General features: G+C 47.7%; 1 protein-coding gene across 1 annotated transcript in view; it reads left to right on the top strand.

Annotated features, from left to right (window-relative positions):
• shv (DnaJ heat shock protein family member shriveled) overlaps positions 1-17,522 on the top strand; it is a 39,004-nt gene extending 21,482 nt beyond the window's left edge. The window contains exons 7-8 of the mRNA XM_077646023.1: positions 12,632-12,791; positions 17,186-17,522. Of these exons, the coding sequence (XP_077502149.1) occupies positions 12,632-12,791; positions 17,186-17,250 (225 nt within the window). The 3' untranslated portion in view covers positions 17,251-17,522. The remainder of the gene's footprint in view (positions 1-12,631; positions 12,792-17,185) is intronic.
• Positions 17,523-17,894: the final 372 nt, after the last annotated feature.

Here is a 17,894-nt window from a genome sequence, read left to right on the forward strand (position 1 = left end):
ATAAGCACAGCGTCACGAACAACCAGCGGAACCGTCCAGGCACAGATCAGAGACCGCGTTCAGTCAAGAGCATGCACGAGCGACCGAGCGTTTGGCGCTCGAGCTTCGGAGTGTTCGGCGCTCGAGCTTCGCAGTGTTCGGCGCTTCTCGTCGTCTTCTTCGTTGAGCGCCAGCCTCTGAAGATTCTAAAGCCCGTGTCCAGTCTTACAATTCCCCCCAGGCGAAAGGGCGCCATCCTGGTGGCCTAGGGCGATGTGACGACGGCGGGGTCGTAGTAAGGTTTGAGGCGGGTCGTGTGGACAATTTCGCGGCCTCGGCGGTGATGATCGGGGGATGGCGTAAGGGGTTCGATGAGGTAATTGACGGGGGATGTCTGCTGAAGAATACGGTAGGGTCCCTGGTACTTGCTAACAAGTTTGGACGAAAGGCCGGGACCTGAGTAGGCGGGCGGTGCAGGCGGCTAACGGTTGAATGTCCTGAGCGCTGGCCGTGCGGAGAGAAACAGGAGGAAGGGGCGTCGTCACTTTTTTGAGTCTGCGACAGAGGGTGTGACTAGGAACTGAAACGGTTGCGCCAGTGTCAACAAGTGCTTCGATGGCGACTCCTTCATCGAAAACGGTAATAATATTGGCAGGCGCAGAAACAGGTCTTGAGTGTGCCGCTGGTGACGCAGTTCTTGCCTGCCTCCGGAACTGCGGTGGTTAGTTTTCCGCGTGGACGGCGGGTTGGCGACGGAGCATTGGAGAACGGGAACAATGGCCAGGAGACGGCGAGTGGTGGGAGCGGGGATGGTAACTAGGAGAAGAAGAATCCGGAGGCGGCAAGTGTGACGCAGGCGAGGACGACGGCGAAGGTCGTACGTCGGCTCACGCCTATAATTGTAGAGACGGTGGTCATGACTGCGACATAAACGAGCCACGTGGCCAGCGACGCCACAGGCATAGCAAATAGGGCGGTTGTCTTGTGTGCGCCATGGGTTGAGTGGCTGCGGCTGTGATCGGGGGCGGGCAACCGGACGGTAAGGTGGGGTTGCAGGTCGTTGGGGTTCTAACTGCCGGGTAGGTGGCCCGTAGACAGGGGCAGCAGGTGAGGGCCGCGACCGCACCACGGCATCGGCGTACGTCAGAGGAGCCGCGATCAGAGGTGGCTGAGAAGGAGGTGGCAGGACTTAAGCGACCTGCTCCTCGATAACACGCTGTAGGTTGGGAGTGAGCGACGGCGCAGGTGTAGGCAGGCAGGTAGACAAAGATAGCTGGCGTGCGACTTCCTCACATACAAACTGCTGGATGCTCTGGAGGAGCGACTGTTGGTCCAGAGCGCCGTCCCCTGGGAGAGCCAAGCTGCAAAGTGCGGCCTCCTGAAAGCCTGCACGCCGGGTAGAAAGGCGCTGTTTGCGCAGCTCATCGAAGCTTTGGCAGTAGCCGATGACACCGGAGACAGTCTGGGGATCTTTGGCAACGAGCATCTGGAAGGCATCATCCTCAATGTCTTTCATAATGTGTCTGATCTTGTCGGCCTCGCTCATAGAAGGGTTGACACGCTTGCAGAGGTCGACGACATCTTCTATATAACTGGTGAAGTTTTCACCGGTTTTCTGGGCCCGACTTCGCAAGCGTTCGGCGCGAAGCTTTCGCACTGCAGGACGGCCAAAGACTTCTGTCGGACTGGTTTTTAGAGCTGCCCAGCTTGAGATGTCAGCCTCGTGGTTTTGAAACCAGAGATTGGCTACGTCGCTCAGATAAAAGATAACGTTGGTGAGGTTGACGCTATCGTCCCACTTGTTGTATGCGCTTACGCGTTCATAGGAGGCCAACCAATCCTCCACATCCCTGTCATCTGTGCCGCTGAAGATGGTCGGGTCACGCTGCCGCGTGGCGCCGGAACAGAAGACAGCTGACGGAAGCGGTGAAGCGGTTTGGGTGACGCTCTCAGGCATTGCAGAGGTGGTAGTCAATGCGCGGGTGCGAAGCTCCAGGGCGAGGGATCGTTGGCACCTCCACCACTTGTACACACAGCACACCACCGCGCAGCACAGTAATAAGAGCACAGCACAGTAATAAGCACAGCATCACGAACAACCAGCGGAACCGTCCAGGCACAGATCAGAGACCGCGTTCAGTCCAGAGCACGCACGAGCGACCGAGCGTTGGCGCTCGAGCTTTGGAGTGTTCGGCGCTCGAGCTTCGCAGTGTTCGGCGCTTCTCATCGTCTTCTTCGTTGAGCGCCAGCCTCTGAAGATTCTAAAGCCCGTGTCCAGTCTTACAAAAGTATTGCTTCAACACCAGATATTGTTACTTTGGTTTGCATTCGTGTTAGCTTACGTTAAACTAAAAGTGCCGGTGTGACACACTATGTAACATCCTACAAAGTGCTTGCTTATAGTAGTGTACGTAAGCGCTTGTACGCTATTCTAAAACTGCCTATTATTATTCTCAGCCTTGCAAAGCATTGCATAGATGTATTATGGTACAGTGACTATGTGAAATGGTTGCTCGCATACTTGTGGGCAGAGTGCTGTCTCGAAATAGAAAAGCAGCAAGACCAGACATTTTGTTACATGTATGACAAACCACCTAAATGAAAGTAGCCGAAATCTCTTTCTCATCACTTTCGGACACTTGGCCCCCTTGCACCTACGCACTGTGACGAGCGGCTGACTGTGGTGGTATTCTTGCATTTCATGCTGTGTTCCCCAGACCTGGCCTGCTCATTTGTAAGCACATTGTTATAGTTCTCAGATGCTTCGTTCCTTTGCCCTCGGACACCGCAACAAAGCAGCTGCAGTTCTTCTGGCTTGTATTATAATAGCAGAGTTTTTTGCATGTGTGTGCGTGTGTGTGTGTGTGTGCCTCGTCAGACATGTAGGACATTTATAACACGTGATTTTGAGTGTATGAACTAAGAATTGTATGAACCGGAAATGTATAGGCGAGTTTTTACTTTATTGGTTTAGTAGCTGTTATGAACATCTGTCCGAGCACAGTGATGCGGGGGCAAAGGAAAGCTGTCCATCATTATATTTTTGTAATCTAAGAAAACAAATTATGGCCTGCAGACTGGTCCTCCAGCTATGGATGTTTAAGAATAGCTGTCCTTTGTAACTGTGTGGCTATGTTCAAGTGTATGTTATTGGTGATTATTCCCATGCTTGAGTTTACTGTACCTGGGGCCATATCTGTGAAACACTCTGGGCACACAGCATGGAGCGCACATTTTCTTGTATTGATGTGTTATGATGCTTGTCGCATTTTCTGGGAATAATCGCAATACTTGTCTGTGCTAGAATGCGCCGTGATGTGCACAAATAGCAGCTGGCAGAAAACTGGGTAGGAAATGTGAGGAGTATGGCGGCGTAGGCTCGCAAGGATGTCATCATCTTCATGAGCATAACTTCAAATTCATACAATCCGTCAGGTGCGATGAACGCAGGCTTTTCTCAAATCCTCTCATCAACTTCAATCTGCCAGTAACCAGATTTCAGGTTAATCAACAAAAAGTACTTGACATTGCAGAGGCAATCGAGTGTGCCGTCTGTCCATGGATGTGGGTAACCGTCCTTCTCAGTTACGTTGTTTGTGCAGTGGTAGTCCACACAGAAGCGCAACATTGTCTCTTTTTCACTAATACGACAGGCGCTGCCCATGGACTGTGGGATGGTTGATTGACGTTGTCATCGAGCTTGTCTTTTACTTGTCAGTGAATGATGTCATGTTCAGTTGGGGAGACAGGATACGGGGACTGCCGCAAAGGTGGTGCTGCCTCATCCGTAATAATGCGGTGTTTTGCAAGATGCATCCGTCCAACATGTGAGGATGATGAAAAGATGCTGCTGTAGCAAGTGGCTAACCTCATGCCGTTGGCAGTCTGACAAGGCGGGGTTCACGCCGAATTGCCAAGGAGAGGCGCCACCCTCTAGCTTCATAAGCGAGGCGCACGCAGGGCCAGATGCATCAATAAGGTCATCAGTAGCATGGATGTAAGTGGCGGCAGTGCCTTTGTTGAGGTGGTGATGTGTGTTGCTGAAGTTGGTTCTGCCTCCTTGCAAGTGGATGACACCCCTCGCAACAGTGATAGCACACTCAAGCAGCAAAGTGCAGTTATTTTCGACAATTTTTTCAAACTCATTGTGTAGTATCCAGAGATACCATTAGAGAAGATCTTGGTGGTCTTTTGACGTCTTCGTCAGGAACTTATTGCATTCGGGTGCTCTGAGCCACAGCTACGGAGGGCATTCTCCCTGGACAGAATAACTGATCTCGAGCAAAGGTCGATAATCGCTCTGTTATCAGTAAAAAAGTCCACCCCTAGAATCGCGTTATGGAAGCACCTGTCCAAGGCGACAAAGGGCGTAAGGTACATGCAACCTTGAACTGTCATTCTTAACATGCTCATTCCACACAGTATGACGAAATGCCCGCCGGCAGTGCGAATGTGCGGGCCGGGCCGTCTTATGACGTACCATATACAGGGTGTCCCAGATAACTTGGACCAAGATATTAAAAAAAACATGTGTTCTTTGGAACTGAAATCGCATGCATGCTATTAGGGTTTATCTAAAGTTTCAGTACAATTTTTTTGCTCGTCTTACTTGAATAATTAGTCGAGGTAAATAAATTAATTTTTTAAATATAGCTTGAAACGTTCAGGCGTCAATAGAAAAGTTGTGGAGCTCCACAAATATTGCCCAACCGAGGCACTTCCAACGAGATAGCCCTAGTGTGGCCATTTTTATTCGGGAAAAACGGAAGCTCACGGAGTTTAAAAATACCACGTGACAGTGCGCTGCGTGCTCCCGAATGCGCTGCGATTACAGCGCTCTCATCCGTGATTTGTAAAAAACATTGCCAGCGCAGCGCCTTCTCTTCGCTTACGAGAGAGAGCTTCTATCTTTGCTCGGCTTTGATGTTACCGGCAGCGCTGGCGACGCATTGTGCATTCTGCTAGCGTGAGAGCGCAATTATTGCCTCAGTAACGGGAGCCGGCTTTCTTTCAACTGCTGCCCGAACCCACTGGCGCTTATCTTGGAACCAAGCACAATGCGAAGCTCTGTCGTGTGCAGCACGAAAGACGCGAAGCACGCGATGGTTTTACAAAGTACGCAAAGGAGCGCTCGAACTGTGGTGCATTCGGGTGCACGGAGCGCGTTGTCACGTGGTATTTTTTAAACTCCGTGGGACTTCAGTTTCTCCCGAATTAAAACGGCCACGCTGAGGCTATCTCGATGGAAGTGCCCGAGTTGGACAATATTTCTAGAGCTCCACAAATTTTCCATTGATGCCTGAACATTTCAAGCTTTATTTAAAAAGTTAATTTATCTTGACTAATTATTCAAGTAGGATGAGCAAAAAATGGCACTGTAACTTTAGATAAACCTTAACAACATCAACGCGATTTTCAGTTCTGGAGAACGCTTAGGTTTTTTCAAAACCTTGGTCCAAGTTAGCTTGGACACCCAGTATATTTGGTGTGAATAACGTGCTACACACTAACAGAAACGACAACTGGAACACAAGACTGGACACAGGACAAGCCAAGTGTGCTTGTCCTGTGTCCCCAGTTCAGTTGTCATTTTTGTTAGTGTGTAGCGCGTTATTCACACCAAATGTACAGCCAACTAGCCCACATTGCTGCCTTGCTTACCCAGTATACTTGTAAGGACCACACTTGTTTTTCTTCGTGGTTTTGACAGGGTGCTGCCCTTAAACAGGACCAGTATTTTTCCGCAAAATTTTTCCAACTACAGCTGAGCCCCATTTACGGGTCCCTCAGTTTATGCTGCGGCACGCATTTTTGGGATGAATTAGCGCAGCCCCGGCAAATCCTTCAAATAACATAATGCATTGAATGTATGGATCGTAGGACGTGCTCCCGAAAACTGGCGCGAATTAACCACTCATAAAAAAATGAGTTGCTAGATCACTTTACTGGCAAAGGCCACATGATTCTAAGTTAACATCCTTCAAAGATTTGGCGCTCGACTGACAGTATGCCTTGACCAATGGTTCGCAGCGGGGCTCCACGTGTGCGACCCACGGCCGTCGGTGGGAGGTACCCTTTGCCTGGCCTGTTTATCCACGCGCTTCACTGTCGAAGGCCTTGCTGTAACCAACTACATATTCATGGCGAGGTAGTCGTAGCTAGTGGTGACGAGGTAGTTGATGTCACGAGGATGGTGACCTGGCAGTGGGTGGGCGGCGCTGAAACCAAAACCACGAAGACCAAGCTGCCAGTACAAGCAGTAGCTGTGGATATGATCATCCACCACAGTGGTAGCACTATCTGGTGCTCATCACACCTTGGACTTCTGTGGGGCAGTTCCGGGGCAACCCCCGTGGGCGGGTTGAGGGGGGGGGGGGCGGGCGGCGAGATGGCCGCATGAATTCATCCCGGCTGGGCCCGAGGGTCGCATCGGGCAACAAACAGTGGCGCATAGTAGGGGGATGGCGGCAGTAGGGAGTGATCTGGAGCTCTTAGCACCTGCTGAACCTACTCACGGATGACATCAGTGAATGTAGGAGGTTCTGGCTGCGGCAGTGATGGAACAAACTTGCACAGTTCTTCCTGGACAACGACTGGTATAGTTTCATGAAGTTAGCCTTGTTCATGCCAGCGACGTCGATACAAATTGCAGAGGAGACTTGGCGCCGACGGTCATACTGCTGGAAGCGCATGGCGAAAGCTTTCTCATTGTTGGCAGCTTTGGCGGCAACAGGGGTCGGAGTGTCCTGTACAAGGCTGGTGAAGAGTTCTTCCCTCACGCCCCTCGTGAGGCAGTGCACCTTCTTGTCTTCAGGCATAAACTGGTTGGCACGTCAGGACAGTCGCCTCATTTCCTCGACGAAGACAGTGACACTTTCGTTTGGATGCTGCTGGCGGGTTTGAACAGCATCTCGGTCCTCTCTTTGCATACCATACTCATAAATGTTCGCAGCAGTTCAGCTTTGAAAAGATCCGAGGCAGTTAATGGGTCCTCCCAGTTCTCGACTAAGTCCAAGCTTCGTCTTCCAAGGCAAAGTACACATACCAGAACTTGTTGTGGTCGTCCCATTTGTTGAGTGCTGTGGCTCATTCGTAGTTGTCGAACGACTCGCATGAAAGCCATGAAAGGTGGGAGGTTCCCGTGGATGCTGGAGAACCACCGGAGCAGCAAGCAGAACAGCCTACGTGTTCTGTAGTGCTTCTGGTTGGCGTGAAGCATTTTCCGATAGAAGCCCGAACTCAGGATCGAGGCCTAGTAGCCAGCGACTGATGCGTTGAACTGGCACGATGTCTGCAGAAGCAGATTGCATGGGCTGCACTCACATTGTCCATGGGGCATGCGCCTCGGCAGATGTCGCAGGCTCAGGAACACTGTGAGCTCGGGACAGGACGTTGGTCCCGGTCTTGAAACTGTGAACTGAAATCGGATGGCGGCGCAGGTGCAGAGAAGCTCGAGCAAGACCAAAACAACTTCGTCTTCATCGGTGCGAGGCTTCGATGCAAGCATGCGGCAATATTTATGCTTACTCACACTCTGAAAGGGAACAAAAATGAAAATGAGTATGGGTAGGTTGTGCAGTTGCAATGCGTTCGATCTGTTGTTGTTCTTGACGTTCCGAAGTTATCCAACTTGGCTGCAAGATTGTTGTGAATCAGGTTGCTTTTCATCTTTTGGACCGCTTTTGTTTGCCTAAAAAAGCTTTGCAGGGATGTAGCACCAGTTGTAGGCATAATTGTTTAGCCTTAATTGAGTGGCTTCATACGTTACAGGTGTACGCGTGTAGAAGTGACACCAAGGGATGTTGTTAGCTTAAAATGTTGAAGGCTACAGTGGCCATTGGAAGTGCCATGTACTTTGTTATTTTTCCTGCAGTTCTCTTGACAGCGCATTTAGTACACTCACCGGGGCACTTTAACATCGCTCAGTCTGTTCCATCCACACCCACCTTTCATAGTAATGGGTTGCATGTTATTTTCAGTGCATTTTGTTTTACCTGCCGCAACCAATCTCATTACTGGTCACATTTTATTGTTCCAGCCTTTTTGTTAGTGTGGAAACATAGTCTCTGTGTCTCAATAATTAATTATGGTGGCAAAAGTTCTGCCAGTAAAGTAAAAGCTTGTTAATTCAAGCTTCAAGGGACTGGAAATAATGTTGGAATCATCTGAAAGTTCGAATTATCGAATGACCCCAAAAAATTTTCAAGAATTAAATTTATTTGATGAAAGTCTGGAAAATGGTGCATGCTTTTCAGATGAGAACAGTGCGGTAATGACTATATTTCAGGCTTCCATCAGTGCTTTATTGCATGCATAATGTCAGAAGCGTCGAAGCAGGACAGCTCCAAAGTGGTAAGGGCCCCCGCATCACGGTGCAACGCGGTGGAATTCCACTGCTGCAGCATCATACCCGCTCTCTAGTGGCACTGTCACATGTGAGCAGGCTTCACCGTGCAAATGGTGGACGGAATGTGACAACGCATAGTTTTGGCATCCTGGAAGAACAGAACCACGCGGATGAAAGCAAAGGAAACGCTCAGCTGCACTGAAGCAGCTAGAAAAGAAAAGGGGGAAGAAAACACCATTGACATGCCAATCGGCGTCCAAAAAGGTGCTAAGCTGGTTTTATGTTGGCTGGTCGAGCCATCACCGCTGCAGGCTCGTGCAAAGCTCAGGAAAGGAATCTGAAACTAAGTTGTCAGTCTGTTCTCAAGGACGGGGCCATCCTTTTGTCGCCGTGCCTGCTATTGTGCGCATGTCAAAAAGTACGCAAGTGACAGCATCATGGAATTTAGGTTTAGAGTAGGGTTGTTTCCATGATCTCTTGCTGCGCTGGTCATATCTGGATGCAGCCTTTCTTCGGGAGCCTGTTCGAATTAACTGGTGCGAGGCGTGTAGCGTCCGAATTAACAAGTGTGCCATGCTATAGGCTTACATTTGTGCTGGCCGAGACTGAGCTGGCAGTTCGAATTTCCGAATTAACGAGGGTCAAATTACTGAGCTTTCACTGTTCATTTTGTTTGCTGTCATTGAGTGCACATTAAGAATATCTCCACTCGGCAATGTGGCAGTTAAAAAAATACAGCATAGTATATCCAGGTGTTTATTGTAAATGTTATAAATCATTTGTTTCATCAGAAGGTTGCGTATTCAAATCATGTCCCGGTCGCCTTTCTTCCGAAGGGAAGAGAATGGGAGTAACCTACAGTCTGAGCATAGGCAAACTGATTTTATTTCTTGGGCGTCAAGTTCGTGGCTCATGCCTCACACTAGAGCACTGCACGGGTTTACTTTTTGAGGCCCGACCCGGCCCACACCTGCCGACTCTGTCTGGCCCGGCCTCGTCCGAAGGGAAAGGTTTCATAGTGGCTCGTAATGCACTGGCTACATCAGCAGCTTTTCGGGACACAGTTGTTGGATCTGGAAGCAGACCATTGGCAGCAGCATTTCCGTAACGGGCGCCAGTTTTTATCAGTTCGTCCGTGAGCATAAAGAAGCCTTCGTCATGAATAAGATCATATGGCTGCATATACTTGATGCATAAACCCACATAAGCAACTGTCAGGCAACACTTACTGGAATTCTCGTTTTACTTGCAGCAAAAAGAAGTGATGTTAGCATATTCAAAAGTTGGTTCCTTTGCAGTTGTGCTGACTCACTGTGTGAGTTTCCCCCCTGGCTGCATTGGTACCGCAAGGAAGCTTTGTATTCAACACATTGCACATGTCCCATTGGTGCCAGCGTCGTTACATTGACAACTTTCAGGATTTTTTTGCAAACCTCACTTTTCTGAGTATTCTTCGTTACAGTTTGAACTGCCCTGACAAAGGTCCTTCCTCCAGCTTTCTATGGTTCATCTTCGAGAAAAAGTGCAGAAGGAAAAGAGAACCCGTGCAGACGGGCTGTGCGGTTCTAGTCTAGAATTCCTTCCAATGCAAAGGTGCCCTTTCCCATGTGGTCAAACACGCCGCTGTTCTGAAAGGCCTTTGCCCTCTCCCATTACCCTTAACTCCACTTGACTTCTCTCAATTCGCTTGGTCTTGTTTCCTTCGTGATGGCATGTGTGAGTTTGGTCTTCTCTTCAATTCTTCTTGCCTTTTTCCCTGTTTTTTTCTCTGCGGTGGCTCAGTCGTTACGGTGCTCGCCTGCTGACCCGAAAAAGGAGGGTTCGATCCTGGCCGCGGCGATCACATTTCGATGGAGGCGAAATGCTAGAGGCCCGTGTACTGTGTGTTGCCAGTGCACGTTAAAGGTCCACTGACCAGGGGTCTGGGCATTTTAAAAAGCCCAGTGCATAGATAAGGCATCAAAGATAACCTCTGCAAAATACTAGAGCCATGCTCGCCCTGAAAAGCAGTAAAAATTCTAATCAAAGCTCGCTCAATCTTCTAGAAGCAGACCTTCTCGCCTGCTATGCTGGCATCCGGAGCCTTGCGGATGATGACATCCGCCAAACCTTCCCGAAAGGTGTTCTATTAATTCGTTTGTCCTGACTGACGGGTAAAGAGTGGGTGTAGCTGATGCGTCGCACCGTCTGCTTGTTGCGTGCATGCTTTCAGTCGAGCCTTTCGTGTTTGCACACACATACATGCCTACTAAAGCAAGGTTTTTAGTTTCTTGTCCCATTAGAAAGAACAGGGAAAAGACACACAGAGAGGAAACACACTAACACACAGTAGCGCACACGTGCACAGGCTTGCTTTCCAAGAAAATGCCAGACGGTTCCAGGTGTATGCTTCGTTGTGTGTTTCAAACAAAAGGGACTCCTGCCTCTCCGGTCATACAGCTGTGGGGGGGACCTCACATAAACAAGCATACAAGCATGAAAAGTATACTCACTAACCAGGGATGACGCTGACGAAAGCAATCAGATATATAAACGGATGCGCTTGCTAACATGTTGAGGTGGTCGAGCTGATCAGGTACTAAAACGGGTAAGATTCGGTGCAGTTTGCCAAAAGATTGTCTTGAGCCATATCTTCAAGAGAAAAGAACTGGGTTGAGGAAGGACGAAGAACAAAAGGTCAACAAAACACATGAGGAGCCCCCGATGCCACCCCCGCTAAGGAATACCGCAGGTAGCAAAAAGCAAGAAAATATTTTCGAAGGTGGGGCCATGACATATACGTGACGTATTCCACCAGACTCCACGCCTTTGGCTAACATCTTGGGAGGAGGGCGAATTTCACTAGCAGGGGCTAGTTGATGAGGTGAGGGAGAGAAAAATCTCTGAGACGGAAAACGGAAGGAGAGGAGCATGGCAAATTAGCTTGGTTGCAATGGCTCTAGCTGTCATTAATGAGTCTTTTCAAGAAATGTTTGTGGCCGTGCATTCCGGTGGCAATGCCTCACAACCAAAGAGGTCCCCATAGCCTGAGTTGTTTTGGGACGGTAAGCACCATCAACCAAAATCTTTTTTTAAAAATTTTGTGTCCTCCTTTATTACTGTCGCAGTTCTCGTTGTCCCTTCAGAACTATTTACAATTACACATGCCAACTTCTGTGGTCATTACGGAAGCCTCCACTGCCTAAGAAGCTTCTCAGAATCCTAACTTAGCTGAGCCCAGGTTGCAGCACACACATGTATGTGTAGACATACACATGCATGCACACATATGCCCGCAGGCATGGCCAGTCTGCGTGCAAGATAGTTGGATTGTCTTTTTCTTTTTAAGGTATCTTTTCTGCCTCTTCCTTCAAGCAGCGGTATATGGTGCCGTGAAATTCGGCAAAAGAGCCCGACAACAGCATTTGGCACAAAAGCTGCACCAACAGGCAAACGTATGCGGATGGGATGGGGAAAATAGGGAGATTTAGAATAGGGGGATAAGGGAACAGCAAGGCACCAGTGCGCATGCGCTGGACAATTGCCCAAAGGGCACTATTGTTCTGCCAATGCGCACTGGTGCCCCGCTATTCCCCTAATCAGTAGGGTTCCCCTGTTCCAAAACTTCCTAATAAGGCTGTCTCCCCTCTTCTGTGGAGCCTTTGGCTTGTTTTCTGCGCCATGACGAGAAGTCTCCTCACTGGAATGTTCTTGGACGTGGCAATTAATATTTCCTCCCCTCTGGTGTCAGAGAACTAGAGGGTGATAAGAAAAGAAACCTGGAAAATGTGCACAAAACTTTACGGGGAGAAAGGGGCATGTGGACGGCTCCTTTCCCCCTTTCCCACCCCTCCTGAATCCGTCTCTGACACAAAGGTAGGTGGGATGTTGTCTGATGTGGTGAGGGAGATTTCAGTAAGCAAGGACTCAACCAAGCCTTGAAGAAATCTGCGCTTCTCGAACTGCGGGCCTGGCCAAGCATGGGCTTGGCTTGGCCCCATGCAGTGCTCTGCCTCACATCATGTATCTGCTTCGTCATCGTCATGCGGGGATCACGGTCGCAGCAAGATGCTGATTCTAATGAACCAGTCTTCTTGCAGTAATGGTGCCACTTTGCAATGATGGTGCCACTTTGCACATGCAAAATAAAAGAACGTCCATATTGGTTTTAAGAGCAACACTTTCAGCTGTAAAGTAAACAAACAGAGTGTGCATGCTGTCCATTAACCATTGTCAGAAGTTAATATCGTATTAGGGTTTGCTGCTCACATGAAACTGGTTTCATATGCTGGTTTTTATATGTAATGCAAATATACTTTTTTGCAGGTGCTTGTTACACGTGAGAAGATTACATGGCCAGGAGCAAGGCTGCGCAAAAAGAATGAAGGCATGCCCAACTATGAAAACAACAACCAGAAGGGCACTCTGTATGTGACCTTTGATGTAGACTTTCCCAAGGGTGACCTTAGTGCTGAAGACAAGGAAGGTGGGTCTTACAAGTTTCGTGCTATGTCCAGGCAGACCTATTGGGCTATATTCTGAATGCTGTGAGGTAGAGGATACTCTGGTCGAAAGCCGTGTTTGCATGAATACGACAGCGGCACATCATATTTCCTAGCATATGTCACAGGGCTGATGTGCCACTGTTTACATGTGCCACATCAAGTCTGGCAGGACAGTGGCCCAGTGGATGCAGCGTACGGGCCAAGCCACTCCCATCTTGAGGACAGTCTGCCTTGTAATCCTGCTGAGGGGGCATTGTGTAACCAAGGCAGGGAAGAGGAGGGGTGCCTCCAAACCTGTTATCAGTCACCATAGAAGTCTGCTTGGCTTTCTCGATCTACCCCTACCTGGTGGATTAGTACGACGTGCTCTCCTGGCTCATTTTCTCTTTTTACATGCGTGCGATATACCAGTTGCTCTGCTGTCGCATTCATATAAATGTGGCTTTAGGACGCTTTTTTTTCCGGAAAATAGCCGAGCGTACTTGACATAACAGTGTTGACCCCACCTCCTGGTGCAGTGCGTCTGAAGATGCGGTGCATCGGAAAGACACACCAGCTTATGGGTTTTTCCAAGAAATAGGACATGAGGGTTTTTTTTATCTTGTGCATGAGAAAGCAAACTATATGCTGTAATAGCTGCCTTATTATGTTAAAGTGAAGAGAGAGTTTTATTTTGTGAGAGAGGCAGAGAGATTGGCCTGAGGGATCATCTGGGCTGCTACTGGGGAAGAGGAAAATAAGACGCAGGGCATGATAGGGACAGAAGAGAGAGATGATTACAGTAGACATCCTGTTAAAACAAGCTCGGTTCAAAATGAATTTTCGGATAAGACTGAACACTAGCAGAACATTTTCTTGATTTCCCCTTAGATTTGGTGTAAAAGAAATCCGCTTGATGCAAACCGTTTTGCTTGTCCTTCGCTAAGACGGAATTTTGCAGCGAATGACCCATGGTGACTCTGTGCAGTGATATTCATGGATCGTCCACGAATTACTCTCAAGGCAAACTAGAGGAGAAAATATTTAAAGAGCTTTATTGCACCAGAAATCGTACCCAACAAGAGAGCTTCCCCACATCTTTAGCTCACCCCTGTAAGGTAGCTTCGCGTGAAGGTGTGGGGGGGGTTCCGATGGGGGCGGGTAGGGAAGGCTGGGCTTTTTCGCGCTGGCCTGCACACGGTGCAGCTATGTGACATGACCAGACCTCAGTGTTGCACGCATGTCTTGTGCCACTCATTGTCTCCGCCATACAAAAAGGCCGTGCGTAGTCGCAGAATACACCTGCTGGTTTCTTGGCGCTTGCACAATTACATGAAGCCAAATTTTAAACTGAAATGGTGTTGCAGTGTGGGCTTCATGGTGTAGAATCTGACATGGCCACATATCAGCGCAAACTCCGCGTTGCCTGCTATGAATAGAAAAACGTGAAGTCGATCTGGACTCTCTTTAAACAGAACCTCAAGGGACCATTGCCTCGTTTATCAGAAGTTGCATTTACAGAGGGGATGAACAGAATGACAGATTATGAGCACAAACTTGATATAATAGGAAGGCAAAAATTTTTCATTTGTGCAATCACTCTTCCACCTGTGAAGTAGTGGAAATGGCCAATTTCAGCTGATAGAATAGATTTTACATTTGTTCGTTTTAGCTTTTGCAGCCATTTTTTCTGAATGGTGTCACCCATACTTGAGAGATTGTACAGAAACAGTTTTGAACTTTGCTCTCGGTTAAAGGAACTCTTCAGCTTCGCACTGCTTCTTCTGCCCATACTGGAAAAGGGAAACCAGATAACGATGTTGTGCACCACGATGGCAATGAGCTTTGGCATGTACCATTTTTACCTGATTCTAACACTTTCTCTTTTTCACAAAAATGGAGCCTTGAAACATTCAGCATGCACTTTAGTGGATTTCAAAATCTAAATCATGCTATCAGCTCCAGCATCACTGCAATCGCGAGGTGGCAGTCAGGCTTTTCTCTTGGCCTGTGAGAGAGGTTTTTCTGTAGGCATAATTGGCATCTTGTTCATGTTAGGCTCAGCCGTGTATGTGTGTGCGTGCGCGCGCACACGCGTGCACGCACACGCGCACACACACACGCACGCGCGTGCGCACACACACACACACACACACACACACACACACACACACACACACACACACACACACACACACACACACACACACACACACACACACACACACACACACACACACACACACACACACACACACACACACACACACACACACACACACACACACACACACACACACACACACACACACACACACACACACACACACACACACACACACACACACACACACACACACACACACACACACACACACACACACACACACACACACACACACACACACACACACACACACACACACACACACACACACACACACACACACACACACACACACACACACACACACACACACACACACACACACACACACACACACACACACACACACACACACACACACACACACACACACACACACACACACACACACACACACACACACACACACACACACACACACACACACACACACACACACACACACACACACACACACACACACACACACACACACACACACACACACACACACACACACACACACACACACACACACACACACACACACACACACACACACACACACACACACACACACACACACACACACACACACACACACACACACACACACACACACACACACACACACACACACACACACACACACACACACACACACACACACACACACAGAGGGAGAGAGAGAGGGGGTTCTTGGAAACGTTGAAAATGCTTGAGTGTAAACGCTTTCAAGGTTCTTGAGAGTCCTGGTGCATGAAAACTTGAATTTCTAGTGTATCAACTCTTCACAAGGCTTGAGCTGTGTGCACGTCTCATATGCATACAAATGGTAAAATTGCACTCAGAATGACTCTAGGAATTTAACAACATCACTTTGAAGCCATTTTGACTACTGGTTTTGTAGAAAAAAGGGCTACACAGCTGTACGAATGACTTCGTAAGAAGGCCTCAGACCTCAAGTTTTATACATACGCTTACCTCAGTCTTTTGGAGGTATTAGGCAACTTGTATCAGAATTGAAAATTGCTTCAAGAAGTATTATGAGGCAGTTCACTGATTGAAAAGGCTCAGAAGCCGGGGGGGGGGGTCTCGTCAAACTACACACCCGCACGTGTAAACACACAAGAACATCAAGGAGGCCTTTTAGCAAAATATGAAAACACATTGAATGGCTTGTTTGATAGTTAAGTAGTATTCTGCACTCAAAAGTGTGGTGCATAGGTGCATCTTCTGCTTGCTGCCACTTGAAGCAAGTGGCGCATGTGTCCCTCTCCTGCACAAAGGTTTAAAGGATGTATCATTTTTTTAGTAATGCTAGGTGTAATGTTAAGAGACAGGAAGTGAGCAGGAGTGGGTCAGGAAACAAACGCGAGTTCATATCTGAGCTGAATTCAAGAAGAAAAAATGGGCATGGGCATGAACAGGGCATATAGTGCGAAAAGAAGATAACCAGTGGTCCCTTGAGGTAATGGAATGGCTTCCAAGAGAAGGCAAGTACGTATATCAGGGGGTGGTAGCAATTCATATGGGTGGATGAGAAGTTTGCAGCTTCAAGTTAACCATAGCTGGCACAGGGAAGAGTTAATTGCAGGGATGTGAGATAGGCCTTTGTCATGCACGTGACATACTTTTTCTTGTGGAAGTCATCCACAAGTCCACTTGGGTTGTCAAGTTTTTATCAGTGAAGTTAGTCATGGAAATCACAAGAAACATGTAATTTGCATGCTGATTCCAAACATGTACCTTAATTTGATGTAAAACAAGTCCTTGTGTGCTTATGTAATATGTTGGGCAACTTTTTGCCAAGGCGTTTCAAGTAATTTTGCTGCAGGGAATTTGCTAAAATGCCTGCATGCACAGGATCTGGGCATGGTGTAATGTAATGTCATAATAATTTAGAAGTCCATTTCTGGGGGAGCTGTGTTTATAAAGATGCATTTTGCATGCTTCAGTGTTTAACATGGGATGCTTTGTTAGGCCACACACAAAGTATCTATGGTTTGAGTTATTGTGCTTTTGAACAGATGCAGTGGCTGCCAGTTTTTAGTTAAATTGAGTAAAAGCAGCGGCCATAACTTCTGCGAGCCTTCTTATAAAAGGTTCTTTTTTTTATTGCATGTGTAAATAGTTATGCACTTTGGTTTATCAAGTTTTTTTTTGTTTAGAATTTTGTGTAAGATTGGTAGTGTTATGTGTTTGATATACTAGCCCTGATTCAATATGTTATGTTTTGTCTATTTTCAGCCATTAAGAAAATACTTAAAGAAGAGAGCAAGACAAAAATTTACAATGGGCTGCGAGGCTACTAGTGTGGTGTGCAAGTGAACTGCCATATTTGTACAGATTTTTTTTTCATTGAATGATTTCTTGTCCCTTGTGTGAAAGGCAACAAGTGGTCTGAAGGCGTGCCTAGCATGGTTTTAACATGCAGTGTGCAAGTGTACAGACTGTTTGAAATTCTGGCCACATTGTTTGTGTGCATTCCTTATTGTTTGTTTTCGTGTTTGAATGGTCGTGCCTCAAGGGGAGAGTGAATAAAATAAAAAATGAAGTCTTGCCCTGCCCAGGATGGCCTAGCCAAGCCAGTGCTGTTCTTTTTTGTATACTCAAGCTTGAACAGTATGTACATAACCCCAAATAGGGAAGATATTTGGGATAGGGATGAACAGCACCCTTGGCTTTCGTGCAAAAGGGCAGTGTTATCACAGGTGCATAAAGTCAAGTCATCTAAGTTATTTACAGTAGTCTTAGTCGTTTATTATATTTACAGTTTGAAGCAGCATCTGGTGCACTTGCCAGAAGTAAAGATGTACAGCTGTCATATTTTTGGTTGGGAAGCAAATTTGGACAATAAAATGAGTGAAAATTTAGTATTTTTGAGTACAAAGGCTGTTAGCCTAAAGGGGCTCTAACACACCTTCTGAGGAGAGTACATAAACTCGCTCAATCACGC

Source organism: Amblyomma americanum, chromosome 1, assembly GCF_052857255.1.
Source record: "Amblyomma americanum isolate KBUSLIRL-KWMA chromosome 1, ASM5285725v1, whole genome shotgun sequence".
NCBI classification, from domain to species: Eukaryota; Metazoa; Arthropoda; class Arachnida; order Ixodida; family Ixodidae; genus Amblyomma; species Amblyomma americanum.